This window comes from Monodon monoceros, unplaced genomic scaffold, assembly GCF_005190385.1.
Source record: "Monodon monoceros isolate NGI ecotype Baffin Bay Population unplaced genomic scaffold, NGI_Narwhal_1 Super_Scaffold_22, whole genome shotgun sequence".
NCBI lineage: Eukaryota > Metazoa > Chordata > Mammalia > Artiodactyla > Monodontidae > Monodon > Monodon monoceros.
Window position 1 is genome coordinate 67,532,730 of NW_021703779.1, and position 25,435 is coordinate 67,558,164.

Here is a 25,435-nt window from a genome sequence, read left to right on the forward strand (position 1 = left end):
TGTCCTTAGATTCCATTCTCTACAACCATGGCCACAAAGCCTCTACTCAAACCTCCCCAACCGAATTCTTGTGATTGGGAAAACATCAGCTAGTTTTTCAATGAAATCAACATTCTTTTCCTCTCAGATCAGGGCAATACTGGGTCCAAATTATAACATTATAACAATAGGCTGGAGTAACTCTCCAGTTTGCCAGCAATTGCACATCTAGGAATTTACTTTGAAAAAATTTTTAGAGATGTGGGCAAAGATTTATTGATAAATGTATACTGCAGTCCTAACTACATAGAATAATTAAAAACAAGCAATATGTTCAACAATACAGAAATGTTTAAGTACATTTTGGTACATCTGTAAAATGGAATCATGTAAAGCCATTAAAATCATGTAGGATAATATTTTCTGTCCTGTGCTAAGCTTTAAAATATATTTTCTAAGTGACAAAGAACGATTTAAAAAATAGTATGTATCTTGTAATAAATTTGAAAAATACATTCTCTCTCTCTCTTCCTCTTTACCACTTCTCTCAACCCCTCAACCCACCCTCATCTATCTATCTCTGACTAGGTTGGAAAGGCTTATGCCACCATATTAAAAGTAGTTATCTCCAGATACTATTTTTAATATAGTAGTATTACTATATTAAATAGTAATGTGGGTGATTTTTTCTTGTCAATGTTTGTTAAGTTTTCTGCACACAGTATAAAATCATTTTATAATTTATGAAAAATATTATTTCATTAAAAAATGAATAGATTTCCTGTGGCAATTTGTCACAAATACTGTTTGAAAACCCTTGATCCATCTTTTTTAATCAGACCTTAACCTTTCCAGTTGAATTATATGAACAGATGGTTTTGGAGACTGCTCTATGAACTATTAAAATGAAGCAAAAATGACCATTCTAAAATGTACATTCCAGAGATGGTTAACTATAGTAAGGAACAAGTATAATATAACCTACAATGTTATTTTCTAGGATAAAATCATTGGTAAACCCCCCTGCCCCTTGTATCCCAAGTATTGTTAATAAGGACCAATAGATTTTGTTTATATATGAATTTATGGGGAAATTTTTCACTTAGGTTAATACATCTGTATTTAAAAGAAATGAAACACCAGGAATTGTCTTCCCATTTCTCAAAGTTCCTGATAAGATCCACTGGACTCATTGCTAATCCTGTCTGCCACTCAGTTTTCTGGAGATATTAATTTTGTCATATGCGTATGTAGAATACATAGAAGAGTTTTCCTTTCTTTCTCTTTATGTTTTTCATCAATTCAAAATAAACTATAGGTCCAAATAGAATATATATTGACCACTGAGAGGTGGTAGGTTAGATTATGTTATTATATGGCAAATTATGCCCATTATGCCAAATCACAAACTGAAGGAAGATTTTCCTGTTCTGTGGTCTAAGAAGCACAATAACAGTCACCTTGATGTTGACCATGATGAGGGTGGCTAGGTCACCCTGACTTACTTCAGCCTGATCATTTGTATAAAGATTTTGATTTGCATCTAATAAAGGTAAGAGTTGGACAGATGGAGAAGGCAGAAAAGTATGACGATGTGGGGAAAAGGCAAAGAAAGGAACAGGAAGAGCAAAGGCATGGAAATGGTAATAAGTATGGTTATTGCAGTGGGGAGTCACCAATGATTATTCAAGGAAGTTAGTTTGGGGGAGCAATGGGTAAGACTGTATGGATAGTGTAGGGCCAGATTACGGTGGGAGCACTCTAGAAACATAATCTAGCAATGGAAACCTTTTTTTTTTTTTTTTTTTTGCTGTGTGTGGGCCTCTCATTGTTGTGGCCTCTCCCGTTGCGGAGCACAGGCTCCGGATGCACAGGCTCAGCGGCCATGGCTCACGGGCCCAGCCGCTCCACGGCATGTGGGATCTTCCCAGACCGGGGCACGAACCCATGTTCCCTGCATCGGCAGGTGGACTCTCAACCACTGCGCCACCAGGGAAGCCCTGGAAACCTATCTTAAGTATTTCAGCCTACATTGTCTTTAGTGACACATGAAACTGATATTTTAGGAAGAAAAATAGCTAACAATTATTGAGTACTTTCCCTGTTACAGGCAGTGTATTAAAATGATATTTAAGAGGGTGGCCTTTGGAGTTGGTTGGATTTGAAGACCAATCTTAACTCTGGAATTTACTAGCTAAATAACTTTAGGAAAATTATTTTCCTGGGTTTGTTTCTTCATCTGAAAAATTGATGTGATAATATCCACCTCTTGAGGTTGTTGTATGGATCACAGAGTTTGGAGAAGGGAGAATCTGTGAACAGGGAACAGTTAGGAAGCTGTTACAATTACTGAACCTAGACAAAGATGATAAATCACTAGAATGGAGAGGGAGGACAAACTTCAAAGTAAAGGTAAAGAAGTAGGGCAGGCGACTGACACCCTTTCTCCACTCTCATTCATCTTGCAAGTTCCTTATTTCTGTTCATTTGACATAATTCGGGAAGGTGAAATTACACTTTTGAAGTATATGGTCCCTCTCTGGGCATTACCAATTGTTTGCTCATTTCCCTAGAGCTACAAATAACCATTTGCTCTCTCTGTTCACCATTTCCACATCTCCTGCAACATATGATACAAACTCCCTTTCCACAGTCAGTTAGAAAGCAAACAAAACGTAACAGAAATCTTTCACGTTCTTACACTGTATTTTCCTTTTTTTTTTTTTTTTGATTTGCAGTTTCTTCCTCCATTCTTGAGTTTGCCAGTCAATCAGGTTTCCTGCAAATTCTCACGGAAACAGGATTCCGTAATTTAACAAAAAGCAAAACTCAAAAAGAAAACCAATCCTGCTGTTTCTGGGCTTTGGGAAACTTGATACTTTTCCTAAACCTTCCAAGGCAGCGCTCAGTGCTTCAAAGTCCAATTCCTGCCACCAGCTAACATCAGAACAATCACTACGTAATAGGAGTCTTAAAATGCACGAGGCTTTGAGAACTTGGTCTTTATCACTAGTGTCTGGATTCAACGCAGGACGTCCTCTTTTAAAGAAGACATCTTATTTGCATACACTTCTGAGCAGGAAGTTACACGCAGAACTTCATCGCAATCTAATTTAATTCAACGCTCTCTCTTTCTTTTTCTTTCTCCTTTCCCTCTTCTCAGAGAGGGAATGGTCAAAAATAAATGTTTCAACAGATCTCGCGGTGCTATTCGAGATTCCCAATTTAAAAAAAAAATAATTTAGAAATGATGTAAACGAGCCTGTGCCTTCCGGGGTTTGGGGCTGCGACTGCCGCCCTCTGAGCACAGTGAAAGCAGCCAAGAGAGGAGGCGGGGCTCTGGCGAGTTCCCCTTCCACATTCCCCCACCCTTCTTTCCCAACCTCTGTAAGGCCCCTAGCTTGATTCCAGCCTTTGCTGCAGCTGCTCTCCAGGCGTTTGCAGGACTCAAACAACTACAGCCGCTGTTCCCAACCAAGATGGTGATCCGTGTGTATATTGCATCTTCCTCTGGCTCCACGGCGGTAAGGAGGGTGGGAAGCCCACCTTTGTTGTTTTTCTACACATCAGTCTCCTGCTGCCCCAGAACCGTTAAATTGCAGAAGTTAGTCTGGCAGTTTCTCCTTCGTTAGACACCCGCATTTCTCACCCCACCCCCTTCTTCCCTTTCTTCTCTTTGTTGCATCGATTTCATTTTTCCATGGAGTTTAGCTTTGTTTGCCTAGTGATGTTAGTCCCACATTTCTTCTCTGAAGAAAAAAGAAAGCTACCGAGTTTTGGTAAATGGGAGATGGTGGTATAGGGTCTTTGGGGTTAGGTGAAGAAGTCAAGAAAGTCTCACACTGGTAAGTTTCAAGAGTGGGACATTTCACATATTTGCTGTAGGTAGTGAGGCAGGGGCAGGGCACATCTGTAAAGGATGTAAAACATGCTGTTAATGATGATGACTGAGCGGAGGCCTACTGAGGCACTGTGATTATATTTCACAGAGTGAGACCCTTGTAATCAAATAGTTATATTTTGCCACTGTGTAGGAGGGGGTATTTAACTTCAGCCTAAAGAGTCTGTTAGAACTAGACAGAATGGGAGTGGAAGTTGGGAACAATGATATAAAGTTGTGGGTTTTCTTTTTAAACAATGTAACAAGGGACCTGTTTTTCCCTTCAATATTGTCCCTTATTTTGACCTTTTCTTTTCTTTCAAAAGATGCTACTTCAAACAGTTTCTAACTGCTTCAAATACATTGAGAACTGGAAGGGAACTAACAAGTGCCTTCTTGTGTATTTGCGGATTCCAATGGTGGCTTCTTCAAATGATAGGGAAACCCTCTCTCATCCCCCGTGCTCTTAATTTAGAATAACAATTTTCACCAGTTGTGGGGAGAAATAGGCTAAGCTGGGGTGAAAGCAGAGTGTATATTCATGGTAAATGAAAGTGTCTCTGTGTTTCACAGCTCAGGAGAAAAGCCAACAGTGGCAAGAGCAGATGTGTGGGATCAGAATGTAGAATGTATGAACCCCCACCCTCTTCTGAGCTTCAGAGCAGCAGCTATCCCATGTTTTCTGTTGTTGTTGTGTTTTCGTTTTTGTTTCGTTTACCCCCTAAGAGGGTTTGGAATAGAACTGAAAGTTGCGTGAAATCACAAGGAGCTTGAACCTTCAACTTGTCTTCTCTGGCTACCACTTGTGGGTGTGTTTAGACAGTTTTGAAATAGAATACTTAAAGTTACACTTTTGGAGCAAGTTTAGGTTGGAAAAAATAAAACTTTTTATATTGTCTTTGAACTTCACTTTATGAGCCTCTTGCCTTATTATTTTCCATATATATTATGATATTTAAAATAATGTTAAAGCTGCCCAGGGTCTCAATTCCAATAAAATAATTGTAAAATTTAAAACATCAGCTTAATACCTTTAGTTAAATCCCTAATTAGGTTGGGCAGATCAGGAAGCTAGTTTTGGTGATTTCACTTTGGGTGACATGCAGTTTCAGTACTGCTATTTATTCTTTGCTTTCTTGCTCTTCTACCCCTCCCTGAAAAGCAGATTCAAGATGAAACTCCTTTCAGAATTTCTATTCAAATAAGAACAACTATACCTCTCTCTTTGTTAAGACTTAAGTTTCTTAGGGCCTTAAAAATGACTACTGTCTCCTACTATGTACATTATTAGATTCCATTGTTGAAGACTATGCAAATAAGAAATATTTATGCTTTTTTTGTTTTGTTTCAATTGTTTTTCTTATGGGTAATTATAAATTTGTTTGTTGTTGCAGTAATTATAGTTCCTATGAACCTGATATCAAAATTCTACTGCGTATTGCCAAAATAAATTCTTATTGTATTATAATCTTATAGTACTTTTAAATAATATTAAAACAGGATAAAATGAGTATACTTCAGAAGAGCTCCTTTGTAACATAAATGGGGACTCTTCAGCTTGCAATACTAAGGTTTTTTTCCTTTAAGAAAGCTGTCATGTTGTTTTTAACATACGGTTTAGAAATTTTGGGGCAAACATCCTAACACGAATCCAGCAATTGTACAAAGTGAGATGTTCTATAAGTGACTAAGTGTAGTTTTCTGAAGAGCATTTAAAAGAAAGCTTTTGGTTTTGGATTGTGAATCTTTGACTATTTTCTTACTCCTGCTAGTGATTTTCATAAAAATAACCAATACTAGATATTGTATCAGGCAAGGGAGGATCTATGATGATTGCAACTTAGTGTGACCTTAAGACTCCCTTTCCTTCATAGACCAATTAAAAAAAAAACAAAACTTTTCAAACTTGTACTCAACTCTGCCCTAATACAGAGGTATAGCACTTGCTTCTCAAAAGTTTATAAATGAGGGCTTCCCTGGTGGCGCAGTGGTTGAGAGTCCGCCTGCTGATGCAGGGGACACGGGTTCGTGCCCCTGTCCGGGGAGATCCTACATGCCGCTGAGCGGCTGGGCCCGTGAGCCATGGCCGCTGAGCCTGCGCGTCCGGAGCCTGTGCTCCGCAACGGGAGAGGCCACAGCAGTGAGAGGCCCGCGGACTGCAAAAAAAAAAATAAAAAAGTTTAGAGATGAAAGCAGGCATATTGGGTTTTTTTGTTTATTTTGTTTTTTTTCTGCCTCTCCCGTTGCGGAAGACAGGCTCTGGACGCGCAGGCTCAGCGGCCATGGCTCACGGGCCCAGCCGCTCCGGGGCATGTGGGATCTTCCCAGACCGGGGCACAAACCCGTGTCCCCTGCATCGGCAGGCGGACTCTCAACCACTGCGCCACCAGGGAAGCCCAAGGTACATTAGTTTTTGCAATGGATTTCTTGATAGTAGCCATAATAGTGTTAGTAAGTAGGAACACTTAAGTGTGTCGGGTAGAATCTCATTTTTTCTTGGCAATTTCTAGTCCTATGAGTTAGATACTATGATTATCTCTATTTTTCAAGATAAGGAAATACAGGTTTAGAGAGGTTAAACAACTTTCTCAAGGTCACACAAATAGTAAGCCACAGAGCTTGAATTCAACACAAGCCGTTTGAATCCAAATGACATATGTTTAAAGAAATACATCGTCCCAGTGATGCATGACAGCTAGGAGGCATGCAGAGATAAATGTGAACATGAGATGAGAGGTACAGAAGGGAGTAAGTCCTGTAAGTGGAATTGCTTGGGCATATACATACAGGAGAATAGAAAAATGAGGAGCTAGTGTAGAGGAGGGATAGCATGTCTAAAGGTGAATGTCAGTAAGTAGGCTAAATTCACTGAAGGCCAGGAAGATAGAGAAGATGCAGATTTGGAACTGGTCTAGTATAGGTCAAGGTGAAAATTCAGGTCTTAATACTTTTTTTTTTTTATGAAAACCATTTAGCAAGAATGCACCTCCCAAGTTGTTTGTCAGTAGGAAGTGATTTCTGCCTGTTCAAAACTGTTTGTGCATGTTTTGACCTATTGTAACAAAATAATATACGCCATATTTTTTCCTCGAAATTGTAATGTCCTGTAAGTTTGCATTTAATGGAAAAAGACTAGTAAGCACAGAACCTATAATAAACTTAATAAATTTCAATAACTTTTAACAAAAATCAACATTGGCCTTTGATCAGGTTTGCTAGAGAGATGATAGCTTGGAGAATTATAACTGGTTTGGAGTTTTCTTCCCATACTTCTTTTCCTCAGATCCATAATAATCTGCATTTCACAGTCTCTATGCATTTTAGGTGTGCTTGGTGTAGAAATTTTAAGATTGTGGTAGATAGGTAGACTGTAGATTTCTGAGGGTATTATTTATGGTCTAACTTTTGTAAAATGATCTCTTTTATGACTGCTAAAACATAAACTAGTTGTAGCTTGGATTGTCCATATAGTAAAGGAAATATATGTGATTTTCCTCTGTGGTGTTATTCTGTGCACGAGTTATAGAAACAAGCAAATAAAATGAACACTTGCGATTGCCAAATCATTAGTCACTAGGCAGTATTTTTTTCATTGGGATAATATGGATGTAGAACAACAAGCCACAGTTCTTTATCTATATGATTCAAAAGTAATTGCATTTAGGTGAAGAGTATTTTGCTCCTCTGTCTCTTTTTTTTTCATGGGAAGGCATTTTATTTTAAATATGACAGTGCGTATATGTCAATCCCAAACTCCCAATCTATTCCCCCCCCCACATCCCCCCTGGTAACCATAGTTTATTCTCTAAGTCTGTGAGTCTGTTTCTGTTTTGTAAATAAGCTCATTTGTATCATTTTTTTTGATTCCGCATATAAGCGATATCATATGATATTTGTATTTCTCTGTCTGACTTACTTCACTTAGTATGATAATCTCCAGGTGCATCCATGTTGCTGCAAATGGCATTATTTCATTCTTTTTAATGGCTGGGGATTATTCCATTATATATATATACCACATCTTATTTATCCATTAATCTGTCGATGGACATTTAGGTTGCTTCCCTGTCTTGGCTATTGTAACAGTGCTGCAGTGAACATTGGGGTGCATGTATCCTTTCCAACCATGTTTTTCTCTGGATATATGCCCAGGAGTGTGATTGCTGAATCATATGGTAGCTCTATTTTTAGTTTTTTAATGAAACGCCATACTGTTCTCCATGCTCGCTGTACTAATTTACATTCCCACCAACAGTGTAGATTTCCCTTTTCTCCACACCCTCTCCAGCATTTATTGTTTGCAGACTTTTTGATGATGGCCATTCTAACTGGTGTGATGTGATATCTCAATGCAGTTTCGATTTGCATTTCCCTAATAATTAGCAATGTTGAGTGTCTTTACATGTGCCTCTTGGCCATCTGTGTGTCTTCTTTGTAGAAATGTCTCTTTAGGTCTTCTGCATATTTTTGATTGGGTTATTTGTTTTAGTTTTGATATTGAGCTTCATGAGCTGTTTGTAAATTTTGGAGATTAATCCCTTGTCAGTTGCTTTGTTTTCAAATATTTTCTCCCATTCTGTGGGTTGTCTTTTCATTTTGTTTATGGTTTCCTTTGCTGTGCAAAAGCTTTTAAGTTTCATTAGGTCCCATTTGTTTATTTTTGTTTTCATTTCCATTACTCTGGGAGATAGATCAAAAAAGAACTTGCTGTGATTTATATCAAAGAGTGTACTGCCTACGTTTTCCTCTAAGAGTTTTATAGTGTCTGGTCTTACATTTAGGTCTTTAATCCATTTTGAGGTTTTTTTCTGTGTGTCTGGTGTTAAAGAATATTCTAATTTCATTTTTTTATACGTAGCTGTTCAGTTTTCCCAGCACCATTTACTGAAGAAACTGTCTTTCTTCCATTTTATAGTCTTGTCTCCTTTGTCATAGATTAATTGCCATAGTTATGTGGGTTTATTTCTGGGTTGTCTGTCTTGTTCCATTGAGCTATAATTCTGTTTTTGTGCCAGTACCATACTGCTCTGATGACTGTAGCTTTGTAGTATAGTCTGAAGTCATGGAGCCTGATTCCTCCAGCTCTGTTTTTCTTTCTCAAGATTGCTTTGGGGCTTCCCTGGTGGTGCAGTGGTTGGGAGTCCACCTGCCGATGCAGGGGACACGGGTTCATGCCCTGGTCCAGGAAGATCCCACATGCCGCAGAGCGGCTGGGCCCGTGAGCCATGACCACTGAGCCTGCGTGTCCGGAGCCTGTGCTCCACAATGGGAGAGGCCACAACAGTGGGAGGCCCACATACTGCAAAAAAAAAAAAAACACAAAAAACAAAAAAGATTGCTTTGGTTACTTGGGGTCGTTCGTGTCTCCATACAAATTTTAAGATTTTTTTGTTCTAGTTCTATGAAGAATGCCATTGGTAATTTGATAGAGATTGCACTGAATCTGTAGATTGCCTTGTGTAGTATAGTCATTTTGACAATACTGATTCTTACAATCCAAGGACATGGTATATATTTCCATCTGTCTGTGTTGTCTTTGATTTCTTTCATCAGCATCTTATAGTTTTCGGAGTACAGGTCTTTTGTCTCCTTAGGTAGGTATATTACTAAGTTTGTTATTTTTTTTTGATGTGATGGTAAATGGTATTGTTTCTTTAATTTCTCTCTCTGATCTTTCATTGTTAGTGTATATAAATGCAACAGATGTCTGTATTAATTTTGTATCCTGCAACTTAACTGAATTCATTGATGAGCTCTAGGAATTTTCTGGTAGCATCTTTAGGATATTCTGTGTACAGTATCATGTTGTCTGCAAACAATGACAGTTTTTCTTCTTTTCCAATTTGAATTCCTTTTATTTCTTTTTCTTCTGTGATTGCCATAGCTAGGACTTCCAAAACTATGTTGAAAAAAGTGGCTAGAATGGACATCCTTGTCTTGTTCCTGATCTTAGAGGAAATGCTTTCAGCTTTTCACCATTGAGTATGATGTTAGCTGTAGGTTTGTCATATATGGTAGCTTCTCTGTCTTTGTATTTATAAATTGAACATCAATTTGATGTATGCTATGGTCTTTGTCGTAGCTGCCAAGGTTTGTTTGAATGCTGTGTAAAGGTATTCATAAACTAAGAGAAAAATTAGAAACTCTTCATGAGATGACTGTTTGGATATGCTTTTTGGATGCCCTGAACAATGGAAAATGGGAGCTCTCCCGTGGCAAACGCGGGAACTCAAGATCATTGCCTTCAAATTGGTGCCCTATATTTGGTGACTGATTACCTTAAACACACAGCAACAATGGCAAAGCCTTTGGAATACTTTGGCCCAATTTAAAGAGGCTCGGGAAACACAGTTATCAATGATGGTGATTATATGGTACTTGAAAGTAGAATGGTTATAAGAAAGAATATATTGCAGAAGGGTAGTAAAAGTTTCCTAATCTGGTAGGATAAAGGGATAAAATAGGTTCATTTTCGCTCAAAGACTAGTTACTCTATTGAGGAAAGGGTTTTGATCAATAAACCATAAGGTCAACCCTCCCCCTAGGTTGAGCTGGAAAAAAAAAAAGATTGAAGCCCCGGACACAATCAGTTAGAATGTTCTAATTCTCTTTAGTTAATCTCTAAATTCTTTTCTAAAATATATATTGTGCCATAAAACATATATCTTTTACAGGAATATTTTCTGCTTTAATTGAATTTTCAAAGGTGAATGTTGTGTTTCATTTCTTACCGATAAAATTAAACAGGTTGACAATTTGTTGATGACTATCTGACCATATGTTTGCTTTCAGCTCTAATTTTCAACCCACCAGAAAACCTTTTAAACCCAGTACTTAATTACTTCCTCTGATGCAGACCAAAATTAAACAAACATATGTTTAGAGAGAAGGGGCAGCTCATTTATGATGACTATTTTTATTAATATGAGAGCAAAGCTGACTTTTCACACTTGGTCAATAGAGAAGAATTCTAAGCAAGGGGATTATTTTCTAGCTCAGTCCCTCACATTCTGGCTTTATTAGTTTGTTTGAACTGTTTTAGATTGCCAGAACATCAGGCAAAAGTTAAATATAAACTAAAATATCACGACCAATTAAAAAATTATATATTTAATAGTATTCAATATTAGTGATGCTAGATTTTTGTTTCATTACTTTTCATTAATGTGACTAATCAAGATTTGACTTTAGTAATAGTAAAGCCTAACATTTATTTATGCATTGTGTATGTCAGGCACTGTACCCAGTGCTTTACATACTTTATTTCAATTAGTTTAATACTTGTGATAACATTTTGAGGTAAGTACTAATAATAGATCCATTTCATGTAAGTGGAAGGGATATCTCTAAGACCCAGAAACTAGGTACATTGCTCAAGATAAAACAGTTACAAATGGCAGAACTGGGATTAGAACGCAGGTTGTTCTGACTCCAGAACTGGCTCCTAAACACTGTGCTATTTACACTCCCTTTTAGAGTAGAGATATTGGACAGAAATTGTGTCAATAATACATTAAAATCTTATCATGTGATTGGGAATCTATAACTGCCATTTAATAACTGGATGATGCCTGAAAAGAAAGAGAAAGACTGGATGATGCCTAACTAGGCAAATGTGTCTTCATCCATAATCTGCATGTGAGAGTTAGGTGGAAGTGAGGGAGATAGGTTAGTAGCAACATTTTCATATACAATTTAGTTCTTTTTAAAATAAAATTGCCTAACCAAGGGCACATTTTTAAATAGCATTTGTGACACATATTGAACTTCTATGACTTTGGTTCTCTTCCCTGAAAACTATCTTTGTATGGTTATAGGCCAGCATAATTAAATTGTGGCTTTTTATGATTCTATAAATCTGAATTGATCAAGAAAGCAGTACATCTATGGCTTGTAAACTCTGGTTCTGGACTCTAGTCTTTGAGTTCTGTTCTTTTTGCTTAGTCCTTTCTGGAAATAAGACCCTATCATAGAGTTAGAGCAGAGCCAGTTTTGCTGAGGGGATTTCCAGCAGTGAGTCAAGACAAAAAGAACTTCACCTTTTAGACACTGGAGAAAGTTCATCCCAGTTAAGAGTTACAACATGGGAAAATTTTGTCTGTTTGTTTCACCACTACTCAGCCAATTGTTTTACCATTAGTGCAGCATATTTCTCAACACTGGAATTAAAACAGTAAATATATATTTAATAATGGCTGTATTTTATGAGAAACCATTCTATCCAGTGTGATTTGGAAGCAAGATGAGTGTAGACAAGTACTTAATATGTTAAAAATATGGTAAAACATTGCACTTTAATTTCTCATGCAAATAATTTGTCAGGTTTAGTTGATAATAATAACAGCTATCATTCTTTGAGCTCTTAAAATGTGCCAGGCATAGTGGTAAGAACTTTAGGTGTGTTATTTAATTCTTGTGACAACCCAATGAAGTCAGTATTCCTATTATGTCCATTATTTTCTTCCTTTTTTTCATTCTTTTTTATTGTGATATAGTTGGTTTACAATATTATATGTTTCAGGTGTACAACTAGTGATTCACAGTTTTTAAAGGTTGTGCTCCATTTATAGTTAATATAAAATATTGGCTATATTCCGTGTGCTGTACAATATATCCTTGTAGCTTATACATTTTACACATAGTAGTTTGCACCTCTTAATCCCCTGCTATTTTGCCTATTTTTAGGAAGAGGAAACAGGCTCAGAGAGCTAGCAATGTCAGAGAGCTAGCAAAGCACCCCTCGTGTCTGTCTGATTCCAGAGCCCATAATCTTAACCTTTATGCTGTTCTGCCTACTGAGTGTTATTTATTCATTACCCAGCATGAATGTAGCTATGAAACTACTTTAAAAGTCATTGTAAAATTGCTTTTCTTCTGAACTTGGAAAATCATGAAAAGTACTTCTTAATTGGTCCATAGCAGTACCAAGAATAATTCTAGTGGCCTGTTACATCATGTAAAAAACTTAAAATTCTTTAGAGCAGAAAATTAAAGTCATAATAGCTTAGTGTATATGATTAGTTAGATTGCAGAACATGTACTTTTATCCCAATATAAGAAAATTACCTTGTGTAAGACAGTCTAACTAAAAGTAGATAAGACACATTGGTTGGGAAAGGGAATTTAAGTTTTTAACTAGAGCATGTAGATTTAGGGTGAGGTATGCGTTATGTCCTGTTGTCTGTGTGATTTGAGTACATCACTAAACCTTTCTTTGTTTCTCATTACCCTAACAAGTGAAATATAAATGACATAAAATTAAGAGTATTATGGAAGAAAACTTCTGCAAGTATCATCATTGGAAATCTATTACTGAAAATTGTAGAACCTGATCTCATACTTTCAGAAATTTAAACATAATTAATTGGTCTTGCACATCAACTAAATATTTTGAACTCAAAAAATGGAAGTGGTTGGGGTGAAGATTTTTCAATGAGTTTCTACTTAAAAAATTTAGAAATAAATGTCTTAACTTAAATCTTCAGATCAATATTGAGAGGGCACTCAGGCGTGGTGGTGGTGATATAGAGACTGGGCCAGGCAATAAGACAAACACCTGGTGAGTTTTTTTAACATCTTAATTGGAGTATAATTGCTTTACAATAGTGTGTTAGATTCCGCTGTATAACAAAGTGAATCAGCTATACATATACATACAACCCCATATCTCCTCCCTCATGCATCTCCCTCCCACACTCCCTATCCCACGCCTCTAGGTGGACAAAAAGCACCAAGCTGATCTCCCTGTGCTATGCGGTTGCTTCCCACTAGCTATCTATTTTACATTTGATAGTGTATATATGTCCATGCCACCCTCTCACTTTGTCCCAGCTTACACATCCCCCTCCCTGTGTCCTCAAGTCCATTCTCTATGTCTGCGTATTTATTCCTGTCCTGCCCATAGGCTCTTCAGAACCATTTTTTTTTTTAGATTCCATATATATGTGTTAGCATATGGTATTTGTTTTTCTCTTCCGGACTTACTTCACTCTGTATGACAGACTCTAGGTCCATCCACCTCACTACAAATAACTCAATTTTGTTTCTTTTTATGGCTGAGTAATATTCCATTGTATATATGTGCCACATCTTCTTTATCCATTCATCTGTTGATGGACTCTTAGGTTGCTTCCATGTCCTGGCTATTGTAAATAGAGCTGCAATTAACATTGTGGTACATGACTCTTTTTTTTGTTGTTGTTTAATTAATTAATATATTTTTGGCTGTGTTGGGTCTTTGTTTCTGTGTGAGGGCTTTCTCTAGTTGTGGCAAGCAGGGGCCACTCTTCATTACATTGTGCAGGCCTCTCACTGTCGCGGCCTCTCTTGTTGTGGAGCACAGGCTCCAGATGTGTAGGCTCAGTAGTTGTGGCTCACGGGCCCAGTTGCTCTGCAGCATGTGGGATCTTCCCGGACCAGGGCTCGAACCTGTGTCCCCTGCATTGGCAGGCAGATTCTCAAGCACTGCACTACCAGGGAAGCCCTACATGACTCTTTTTGAATTATGGTTTTCTCAGGGTATGTGCCCAGAAGTGGGATTGCTGGGTCGTATGGTAGTTCTATTTTTAGTTTTTTGAGGAACCTCCATACTGTTCTCCATAGTGGCTTTATCAATTTATATTCCCACTAAAAGTGCAAGAGGGTTCCCTTTTCTCCATACACTCTCCAGCATTTATTCTTTGTAGATTTTTTGATGATGCCCATTCTTACTGGTGTGAGGTGATACCACATAGCAGTTTTGATTTGCATTTCTATAATGATTAGTGATGATGAGCATCCTTTCATGGGTTTGTTGGTAATCTGTATATCTTCTTTGGATAAATGTCTATTTAGGTCCTCTGCCCACTTTTGGATAGGGTTGTTTGTTTTTTAGATATTGAGCTGCATGAGCTGCTTATAAATTTTGGAGATTATTCCTTTGTCAGTTGCTTCATTTGCAAATATTTTCTCCCATTCTGAGGGTTGTCTTTTTGTCTTGTTTATGGTTTCCCTTGCTATGCAAAAACTTTTAAGTTTGATTAGGTCCCATTTGTTTATTTTTGTTTTTATTTCCATTTCTCTCAGAGGTGGGTCAAAAAGGATCTTGCTGTGATATGTCATGGAATGTTCTGCCTATGTTTTCCTCTAAATGTTTTATAGTGTCTGGCCTTACATTTAGGGCTTTAACCCATTTGAATTTATTTTTGTGTATGGTATTAGGGAGTGTTCTAATTTCATTCCTTTACATGTAGCTATCCAGTTTTCCAAGCACCACTTATTGAAGAGGCTGTCTTTTCTCCATTGTATATTCTTGCCTCCTTTATCAAAGATAAGGTGACCATTGGTTCATGGGTTTATCTCTGGGCTTTCTATCCTGTTCCATTGATCTATCTTTCTGTTTTATTGCCAGTACCATACTGTCTGGATTACTGTAACTTTGTAGTATATTCTTAAATCGGGAAGCCTGGTTCCTCCAATTCCATTTTTCTTTCTCAAGATTGCTTTGGCTATTCGGGGTCTTTTGTGTTTCCATACAAATTGTGAAATATTTTGTTCTCGTTCTGTGAAAAATTCCATTGGTGATAGGGATTGCATTGAATCTGTAGACTGCTTTGGGTAGTAGAGTCATTTTCACAATTTTGATTCTTCCAATCCAAGAACATGGTATATCTCCCCATCTGTTTGTATCATCTTTAATTTCTTTCATCCGTGTCTTAGAGTTTTCTGCATACAGGTCATTTGTCTCCTTAGGTAAGTTTATTCCTAGGTATTATATTCTTTTTGTTGCAGTGGTACATGGGAGTGTTTCCTTAATTTCTCTTTCGGATTTTTCATCATTAGTGTGTAGGGATGCAAGAGCTTTCTGTGCATTAATTTTGTATCCTGCTACTTTACCCAATTCATTGATTAGCCCTAGTAGTTTTCCGGTAGCATCTTTAGGATTCTCTCTATATAGTATCATGTCATCTGCAAACAGTGACAGCTTTACTTCTTCTTTTCCAATTTGGATTTCTTTTATTTCCTTTTCTTCTCTGATTGCTGTGGCTAAAACTTCCAAAACTATGTTGACTGATAGTAGTGAGAGTGGACAACATTTTCTTGCTCCTGATCTTAGAGGAAACGGTTTCAGTTTTTCACCATTGAGGATGATGTTGGCTGCGGGTTTGTCATATTTGCCCTTTATTATGTTGAGGTAAGTTCCCTCTATGCCTACTTTCTGGAGGGTTTTTATCATAAATGGGTGTTGAATTTTGTCAAAAGCTTTTTCTGCATCTATTGAGATGATCATATGGTTTTTCTCCTTCAATTTTTAATATGGCTTATCACATTGATTTATTTGCATATATTGAAGAATCCTTGCGTTCCTGGGGTAAACCCCACTTGATCTTGGTGTATGATCCTTTTAATGTGCTGTTGGTTTCTGTTTGCTGGTATTTAGTGGAGGATTTTTGCATCCATGTTCTTTATTGATATGGGCCTGTAATTTTCTTGTTTTGTGGGATCTTTGTCTGGTTTTGGTGTCAGGGTGATAGTGGCCTCATAGAATGTGTTTGGGAGTGTTCCTCCCTCTGCTATATTTTGGAAGAGTTTGAGAAGGATAGGGGTTAGTTGTTCTCTAAATGTTGATAGAATTCACCTGTGAAGCCATCTTGTCCTCGTCTTTTTTTGTTGGAAGATTTTAAATCACTGTTTCAATTTCAGTGCTTGTGATTGGTCTGTTTATATTTTCTATTATTTCTTCCTTGTTCAGTCTGAGAAGGTTGTGCTTGTCTAAGATTTTTTCCATTTCTTCCAGGTTGTCCATTTTATTGGCATATTGTTGCTTGTAGTAATTTCTCATGATCCTTTGTATTTCTGCAGTGTCAGTTGTTACTTCTCCTTTTCATTTCTAATTCTATTGATTTGAATCTCCTCCCTTTTTTAATCAATGAGTCTGGCTAATGGTTTATCAATTTTGTTTATCTTCTCAAAGAACCAGCATTTAGTTTTATTGATTTTTGCTATTGTTTCCTTCATTTCTTTTTCATTTACTTCTGATCTGATCTTTATGATTTCTTTCCTTCTGCTAACTTTGGGGTTTTTTGTTCTTTTTTCTCTTATTGCTTTACGTGTAAAGTTAGGTGGTTTATTTGAGATGTTTCTTTTTTCTTGAGGTAGGATTGTACTGCTATAAACATCCCTTTTAGAACTACTTTTGCTGCATCCCTTAAGTTTTGGTTCATAATGTCTTCATTGTCATATGTTTCTTGGAACTTTTTGATTTCCTTTTTGAGTTCTTCAGTGATCTCTTGGTTATTTAGTAGTGTAATGTTTAGCCTCCTTGTGTTTGTATTTTTACACATTTTTTTCCTCTAATTGATACATAGTCTCAGAGCATTGTGGTTGAAAAAGATACTTGATACAGTTTCAATGTTCTTACATTTACCAAGGGTTGATTTGTGACCCAAGGTATGATCTGTCCTGGAAAATGTTCCATGAGCACTTGAGAAGAAAGTGTAATCTGCTGTTTCTGGTTGAAATGTCATATAAATATCAATTAAGTTCATCTTGTTCAATGTATCATTTAAAGCTAGTGTTTCCTTACTTATTTTCATTTTGGATGATCTGTCCATTGGTGAAAATGGGGTGTTCAAGTCCCCTACTATGATTGTGTTCCTGTTGATTTCCCCTTTTATGGCTGTTAGCATTTGCCTTATATATTGATGTGCTCCTATGTTGGGTGCGTAATATTTAAAATTATTATATCTTCTTCTTGTATTGATCCCTTGACCATTATGTAGTGTCCTATTTTGTCTCTTGTAATAGTCTTTATTTTAAAGTCTATTTTGTCTGATATGTGAACTGCTACGCTATCTTTCTTTTGATTTCCATTTGCATGGAATATCTTTTTTCCATCCCCTCACTTTCAATCTGTATGTGTCCCTAGGTCTGAAGTGTGTTTCTTGTTTTTGTATCCATTCATCCAGTCTATGTCTTTTGTTGGGAGCATTTAATCCACTTACATTTAAGGTTATTATCAATATGTATGTTTCTATTACTATTTTCTTAATTGTTTTGTATTTGTTATTTTAGATATTTTCCTTCTCTTTTGTTTTCTGCCTAGAGAAGTTCCCTTAGCATTTGTTGTAAAGCTTGTTTGGTGGTGCTGAATTCTTTTAGCTTGTCTGTAAAGTTTTTAATTTCTCTGTCAAATCTGAATGAGATCCTTCCAAGGTAGAGTAGTCTTGGTTGTAGATTTTTCCCTTTCATCACTTTAAATATGTCCTGCCACTCCCACTCACTTCTGGCTGGCAGAGTTTCTGCTGAAGAATCAGCTGTTAACCTTATGGGGATTCCCTTGTATGTTATTTGTTGTTTTTCCCTTGCTGCTTTTAATATTTATTCTTTGTATTTAATTTTTGATGCTTTGAATAATATGCATCTTGATGTGTTTCTCCTTGGATTTATCCTGTATGGCACTCTCTGTGCTTCCTGGACTTTATTGACTATTTCCTTTCCCATATAGTTTCCTATTTTCAACTATAATCTCTTCAAATATTTTTTCAGTCCCTTTATTTTTCTCTTCTTCTTCTGGAACCCCTATAATTTGCATGTTGGTGTGTTTAATATTGTCCTAGAGGTCTTTGAGATTGTCCTTAATTCTTTTCATTCTTTTTTCTTTTTTCTGCTCTGCAGTATTTATTTCCATTATTTTATCCTTCAGGTCACTTATCCGTTCTTCTGTCTCAGTTATTCTGCTATTGATTCCTTCTAGAGAATTTTTAATTTCATTTAGTATGCTGTTCATCATTGTTTGTTTACTCTTTAGTTATTTTAGGTCCTTGTTAAATGTTTCTTGTATTTTCTCCATTCTATTTTGGATCATCTTTACTATCATTACTCTGAATTCTTTTTCAAGTAGACTACCTAGTTCTTTTACATTTGGTTGGTCTGGTGAGTTTTTACCTTGCTCCTTCATCTGCTGTGTATTTTTCTGTCTTTTCAGTTTGCTTAAGTTACTGTTCTTGGGTTCTCCGTGTCGCAGGCTGCAGGTTCGTAGTTCCCGTTGTTTTTGGTGTCTGCTCCCAGTGGGTAAGGTTGGTTCCATGGGTTCCATAGGCTTTCTGGTGGAGGGGACTGGTGCCTGTATTCTGGTGGATGAGGCTGGATCTTGTCTTTCTGGTGGGCAGGACCACGTCCAGTGGTTTGTTTTGGGGTGTCTATGACCCTATTATGATTTTAGGCAGCCTCTCTGCTAATGGGTGGGGTTGTGTTCCTGTCTTGTGAGTTGTTTGGCATAGGGTGTCCAGCACTTTAGCTTGCTGGTCATTGAGTGGAACTGGGTCTTAGCATTGAGGTGGAAATTTCTGGGAAAGCATTTGCCCTTTGATATTACATGAGGCCAGGAGGTCTCTGGTGGACCAATGTCCTGAACTCAGCTCTCCCACCTCAGAGGGTCAGACCTGACACCTGGCCAGAACACCAAGACCGTTTCAGCCACATGGCTCAGAAGTAAAGTGAGAAAAAGAAAGAAGAAAGAAAGAAAGAAAAGAAAGAAAGAAAGAAAGAAAGAAAGAAAGAAAGGAAGGAAGGAAGGAAGAAAGGAAGAGAAATAAAGAAAGAGATAAATTAATAAAATAAAATAATATTATTAAAATAGAAAAAAATATTTAAAATTAGAAATGAAAAAAACTAATAAAAAAAGAAAGAGAGAAAGAAAAAAGAAAGCAACCAAAGCAAAAAACAAATTCACCAGTGATAACAAGTGCTAAACAACATACTACAAAAAAACAAAATGAACAAAAAAAAGGACAGTCGGAACCCTAGGACAAATGGCAAAAGCAAAGCTATACAGACAAAATCACACAAAGAAACATACACATACACACTCACAAAAAGAGAAAAAAGGGAAAAATAGATAGATAGATAAAAAAGAAAGAGATCAACCATATCTATAAAGAAATCTACCAATGATAATAAGCTCTATATGCTAAACTAAGATAAACATAAAACCAGAAACAAATTAGAAGCAGAATGCAAACCCCAAATCTACAGTTGCTCCCAGAGTCCACCACTTCAACTTTGGGATGATTCGTTGTCTATTCAGGTATTCCACAGATGCAGGGTACATCAAGTTAATTGTGGAGATTTAATCTGCTGCTCCTGAGGCTGCTGCGAGAAATTTCCCTTTCTCTTCTTTGTTCACATTGCTCCTGGGTTTCAGCTTTGGGTTTGGCCCCCCTCTGCATGTAGGTCGCCTGAGGGCATCTTTTGGGAAGTTTGAGGTCTTCTGCCAGAATTCAGTTGGTGTTCTGTAGGAATTGTTCCACATGTAGATATAGTTTTGATGTATTTGTGGGGAGGAAGGTGATCTCCATCACTTACTCCTCCACTGTCTTGAAGGTGCCCCCACACCTGGTGAGTTTTAAAGGGTATAAGTAGGAAGTGTGACAAGATCCAGAATAAGGCCAATTCTATACCAGACTTGGAGTTTATGTGATTTTTTAAAAAAGAAGTTGTTGAAAGGCAAATATAAAAATATTGTAGGATAATGTGACTAAACATTTACTTTTGTCCAGTTGCATTAGGACTTATCATTATACTTTGAAGTTCAAATTGAAGAATGATTTTTGTTTGGTATGTATTTGTATCCCTTTTATTGTATGGTTATGATCAGGGTCTGCATGGGGGCTTAAGAGAGGTGTATGCATATATCTGTCTTGGCATTTAGTGTGACTCTACCAAAAAGTTGACCTTGAACTAAAGCTACACATCCCAGTGGATCCTTATACTGCCCAAATGTCAGGGACTGTGTGGGGGAGGTCCCACCAACCACACAGCATGTATATTCTTTCAGAAATTTGGTGACTCTAGATTTCATGAAAAGTGATGTACCATGTGATGTTTTGAAACACAAAGCATCTAACACAATATTATCTAAATAATTCATGTCTGGATACCTAAGTAGATTTACTATAAATCAATATCTAATTACTTTTTGAAAATCATTCATTTACAGAGATGGATTTTAGTTTTTCACTGCATAACGTGGTTGAATAGAGAAGTATTAGAATTGTACTTTCAGGTTAATGTATAAAACTAGGGTCACAGTGCATAAACGTCTTATTGCTTGGAATATATAGAGAACATCTAAAAGGGGGCTATCATTATAAGAATTAAATACCATATTGTGCAACAGCTTATGTTAAGAGGTTCTGTGGGAAGAAAATTGCATAACTTGAACTTTTGGGTTGTCAAAACATGTATCTCTCCAGTAAGCAATTAAAAGGAAAGGTAGTTAGACAATTTCCTAATGAGTGAGATAATTATGACCTAATTCTATACCCATGTTTGCAAAAGGACCACCATTTGATGTCCTTATAAGGCTTCGTGAAAATATTTGAAGTTGCAATGGTGGACATTAATTTATGTGTCTATTTTGTTTTAATAAAAATGTATAGCAACTTTCATTTCATATGATTAGTTGTGAACCTTTATTATATGTAAAAGCATATGATAAAAAAAGACAGATGCATGTTGTTGTATATAATAGCATTAATTTTTTTCTAAATATTTTCTCAAGCTATAGAGATTGTTTCTACTATAGTAATTGTTTTCAAGTTATGTAACGCAGGTTTCTGTACATAAAAGAACAGATATTAAAGCCAAGTCAAAACATTGAACAAACTTAATAGTATATGTATACATACATACCATATAAACACTTGGCAGAGATGCTCAAGTGCAGAGCCTTACATAGGGTAGACAGTTTGAATAAATTATATGGGCAGGTCCTGCTAATGCTGGACCTATAGGCTGTGTTGGGAATTTTCTTCCTTTCACCCCCAAATTTATTAAGTCATTGAGAAAACATTTATTGCCATCCACTGGGCTAGACTCTGGACCCAGGTCCTCAAGGGAAAAAAGCCAGGAATAAAGATTCCTCAGCCTCTTCCCTGAGCCAGAGGACGTGAGGTAGTATGGAGACGTCAATTTTAGGGACTATGTTATACAGTCTACAAATAAGGAGTTGTATGTGAGGGGCTCAAAGGCAGAAGTACCTCAGGAACTACTTGCCTGAAAGTTGGTATGCTGTCTCACAGGAATCAATATTCTACCTCCCAACGAATGTCTCAAAGTACTTTGTCTACCCCTTCTAGTCACCCTGATGATGATCTCCTCCTTGAATAACTATTCTGAAAACAACAATAGTTTATTAGTTCAATTCAAGCTTTACTTAGTTTTCCTGCCATTTCACTAGAGAAGGGTGTGTGAAGTAGATCCTAGGCACAATTTGCACTTTCTTCTTATATGTGAACATTTTTCACAGGCATGATTATTATACAGTTATGATTAAAGCCAAATGTAGCAGTGATGACAAATTAAAGATTTGTGGTATCATTGCCTAACTATTTCTATCAGTTACCTTGGGATTCTGGAACAAAGCATGCTATGCCCCTTTTTCATTATCTGAAAAATGCCTTTTAGATTTCTCTATAATCCCTTCACTTTGGGACCACCCTGACCTTGAGCTTTTGTGTAAACAATTATGCCTTACAAAAATCTGAGATGTATTCATTAACTCTTTTATTTATAACACCCCAACCATTTTATGTTCCTTCTCCCTTCCTGTTTTCCTTGGCTGTTTCTTTTTTTTCCCCAAGGATTATAGGATTAAACCAACAGTATGGTTTAATGTTTGGTTCAGGGTTCTACATATCAATGCCCTTTATTTACTTTGGGTTTAACTCATGCCACTGCTATGCTAAATTTGATAAGGATCATCTCTTAAGCCAGACTTTCTAGTGTGGAAGTTATTCAGTGTTTGCCTTTGGTCAAGCATATAGCAAAGAGGCTAAGTGCTGAAATAATCAATATTTCTCCTTACGTTTCCACCAAATCATTAGATAAATAAAGAAAATTTTAGCTCCTCCTTCCCCCTCCCAACATATTTCTAACTCTCCCCACCAAAAGCATTTGAACCTGATCAAAAATGGTCCATCCATTACCAAGATTAATAGCATCGAAATCCAGTTGGGCCTTATTGTTCTTGTGGATAAATTTTCTCCTAGTACCAGACTGTTCTTAAAATAGCATTATGGGGAATTCCCTGGCGGTCCTGTGGTTAGGACTCCACACTTTCACTGCAGGGGACACAGATTCTGTCCCTCATTAGAAAACTAGTATCCCGCAGGCTGCGTGTGGTGGCCAAAAAAAAAAAATAGCATTATGGCTTTCAAATGTTTATAACAGTGCTTTAGTGGGCTAAAGCAACTATATCTAGATAGAAAGGGCATGGTAAAAATTAATCTATTTTTTGATTAATGTCACTTGTTATTAAGAAACCTAGAGTATAACACTGGAAGTCCCTTCTTCATTGTGAAAACAAAAATGGCTTTCACTCTTTTCCATTTTTCTCAGCATCAAACATGCTAAAAATAAAATATTAAAAGCATCTGGGTAGAAGGAATCATAGGAGGTCATCCAGTCTATACACATAATGACTGCCTGTGAACTGTCCCAGAAAGATCGTAATCAATTTTCTCTTAGAAAACTCTCCAAAGAAGGAAATATACAACCTCCCTTGATAATATGCTACAGTACTACTTTCTATTCCTTGTTGTTCTAGACTCTGGGACTAAGATTGTGGAAATCTGGGTGACCAGTGAAGGTTAATTTTTACCTCTTTTTGTATAGTGAAGAGAAAGATTAGATTCTTGAAGCCGTGGAAGCAAAGGAAGTAAAGCACTGTACAGTACATAGAGATCCACCAGTAATCAATTCAACACATATTTCCTGAATACCTGCTGATAAAAATATTCAGCTCTGTGGGGGACAAGGTATTCATCCTGAAAGAGTTTACAACCTACCTTGTTTTGGAAAGCTTAAAATAGGTCTGATTTTTTTTTTCCTCTTCTCTTCTGCCCCTCTCTTTTTTAGGAAGCATTCTGGGCCTTGTTCATGCCTGTAGATTAGTACACTCTAAGATCATGCCATAAGAGAATATTCCCATATATTGGTTATTTTGTGAGATGTGATTTATTGAATTTATACTAATCTCAAAATCAGAGTAAAAAAAAATCATGAAAAAACATTTTAAAATCAATAATCCCCTAAGTCCAAGTATTGGGCATTGTTCATTCATAATAGTTGAATGTGTTATTAATGATGGCATGGCTAATGTAAGACCTAATGTGATGCCTTTAAAAGGTTCAATTTTGAGAAAAATATTTTGTTATAAAATTATGGATTATACTACTTACTGTTGTAGAGAAAACACAGCTGTTTTAGAACTCTGAACTGAAGGCTGTGACTTTTTAATGTTGTTTAATAGTAATTTGTTTGGAATCCTTCCGATCATTAGTGTACTAATCAACAAGGGAGCCTTGGATCAGGGAGTAAAGGCGTTAGGATAATGATTAATCTCTATGCTTTCTTTCCCCATGTAAAATAGAAGAAATGACCTTATCTCCACTTCCCATGAATGTTAGATTTTTAAAAATGTGATGAACAGCAAGTACTTTGAGTTTCTTTGAAAGGAAATAATTTTTCTTTAGCAGCCTGAAACATTTTGGTAAAACTCTTAAGGCAGAATGGTCTTTTCTATTTTTCTTCTATAAGTTGGCATTTTGCATTTTGTTTTTAGTAGTCCAAGATTAGACTTCAAGAGAACCTCAACTCCTTGTTTTCTTTTGAAATCCTAATATTGCACATGAGAGAGTTTTACCTATCATTCTTTTCCATTGAAAATTAACTAACCTGTCTCTCGCTTTGTCACAAGCGAGAGAGAGGCATACACTACCAAACATAAGGTCGATAGCTAGTGGGAAGCAGCCGCATAGCACAGGGAGATCAGCTCGGTGCTTTGTGACCGCCTGGAGGAGTGGGATAGGGAGGGTGGGAGGAAGGGAGACGCAAGAGGGAAGAGATATGGGAACATATGTATATATATAACTGATTCATTTTGTTGTAAAGCAGAAACTAACACACCATTGTAAAGCAATTATACTCCAATAAAGATGTTAAAAAAAAAGAAAATTAACTAAACTGTTAAGGAGAAATACTATAGACTTTTATGTTGTCTCTCTCCTTCTCTCTCTCTCTCTCTCTTTTCTTTCCTCCACTTCCTCCCTTCCTCTCTCCCTCTGTCTCTGATTCTTTTCTATGCCCTTGTAAGAATGCACAGTGATATGCAGTTAGTTGAATGTGACGTTTAATAACAAAGTTGAGACCTGAAGAAGTTATATTTTAAGCTAGGAAAAGGGTATTAAGAAAAGATTATACAGGACCTTCAACTCAACTCTAGAAAATAGGCTAATAATGCTGTTTGTGACATTCACATTTCCGAATTGGAGTTGACACATATAAAAACTTATAAATGTATAATATTATTGTGTTCTAGAAAAAGAATTTTATGCTATTGAAAATGATCACATTCTTTTCATTGCTAATCACTCTTTTCGGATGATTTCCTCCTTACCCTTCATTTCTTCTGAATCTATGTCAGTAGCTCTTATGCTTATTTGTAAAATATTAAAAATCTACTCTCTTTGGGTATTTTTCAGCTATTTCAGGCAAATTTACAATAGGTTCCGGTCTTGAGACCTTCCTAAAATT

The 25,435-nt window shown here is 36.7% G+C and overlaps 1 protein-coding gene across 1 annotated transcript in view; it reads left to right on the forward strand.

The window, feature by feature from the left end:
- Positions 1-3,210: 3,210 nt before the first annotated feature.
- The window catches only part of SH3BGRL (SH3 domain binding glutamate rich protein like), an 82,159-nt gene continuing 59,934 nt past the window's right edge, over positions 3,211-25,435 (forward strand). The window contains exon 1 of the mRNA XM_029241322.1: positions 3,211-3,503. Coding sequence (XP_029097155.1) covers positions 3,459-3,503 — 45 coding nt within the window. The 5' untranslated portion in view covers positions 3,211-3,458. The remainder of the gene's footprint in view (positions 3,504-25,435) is intronic.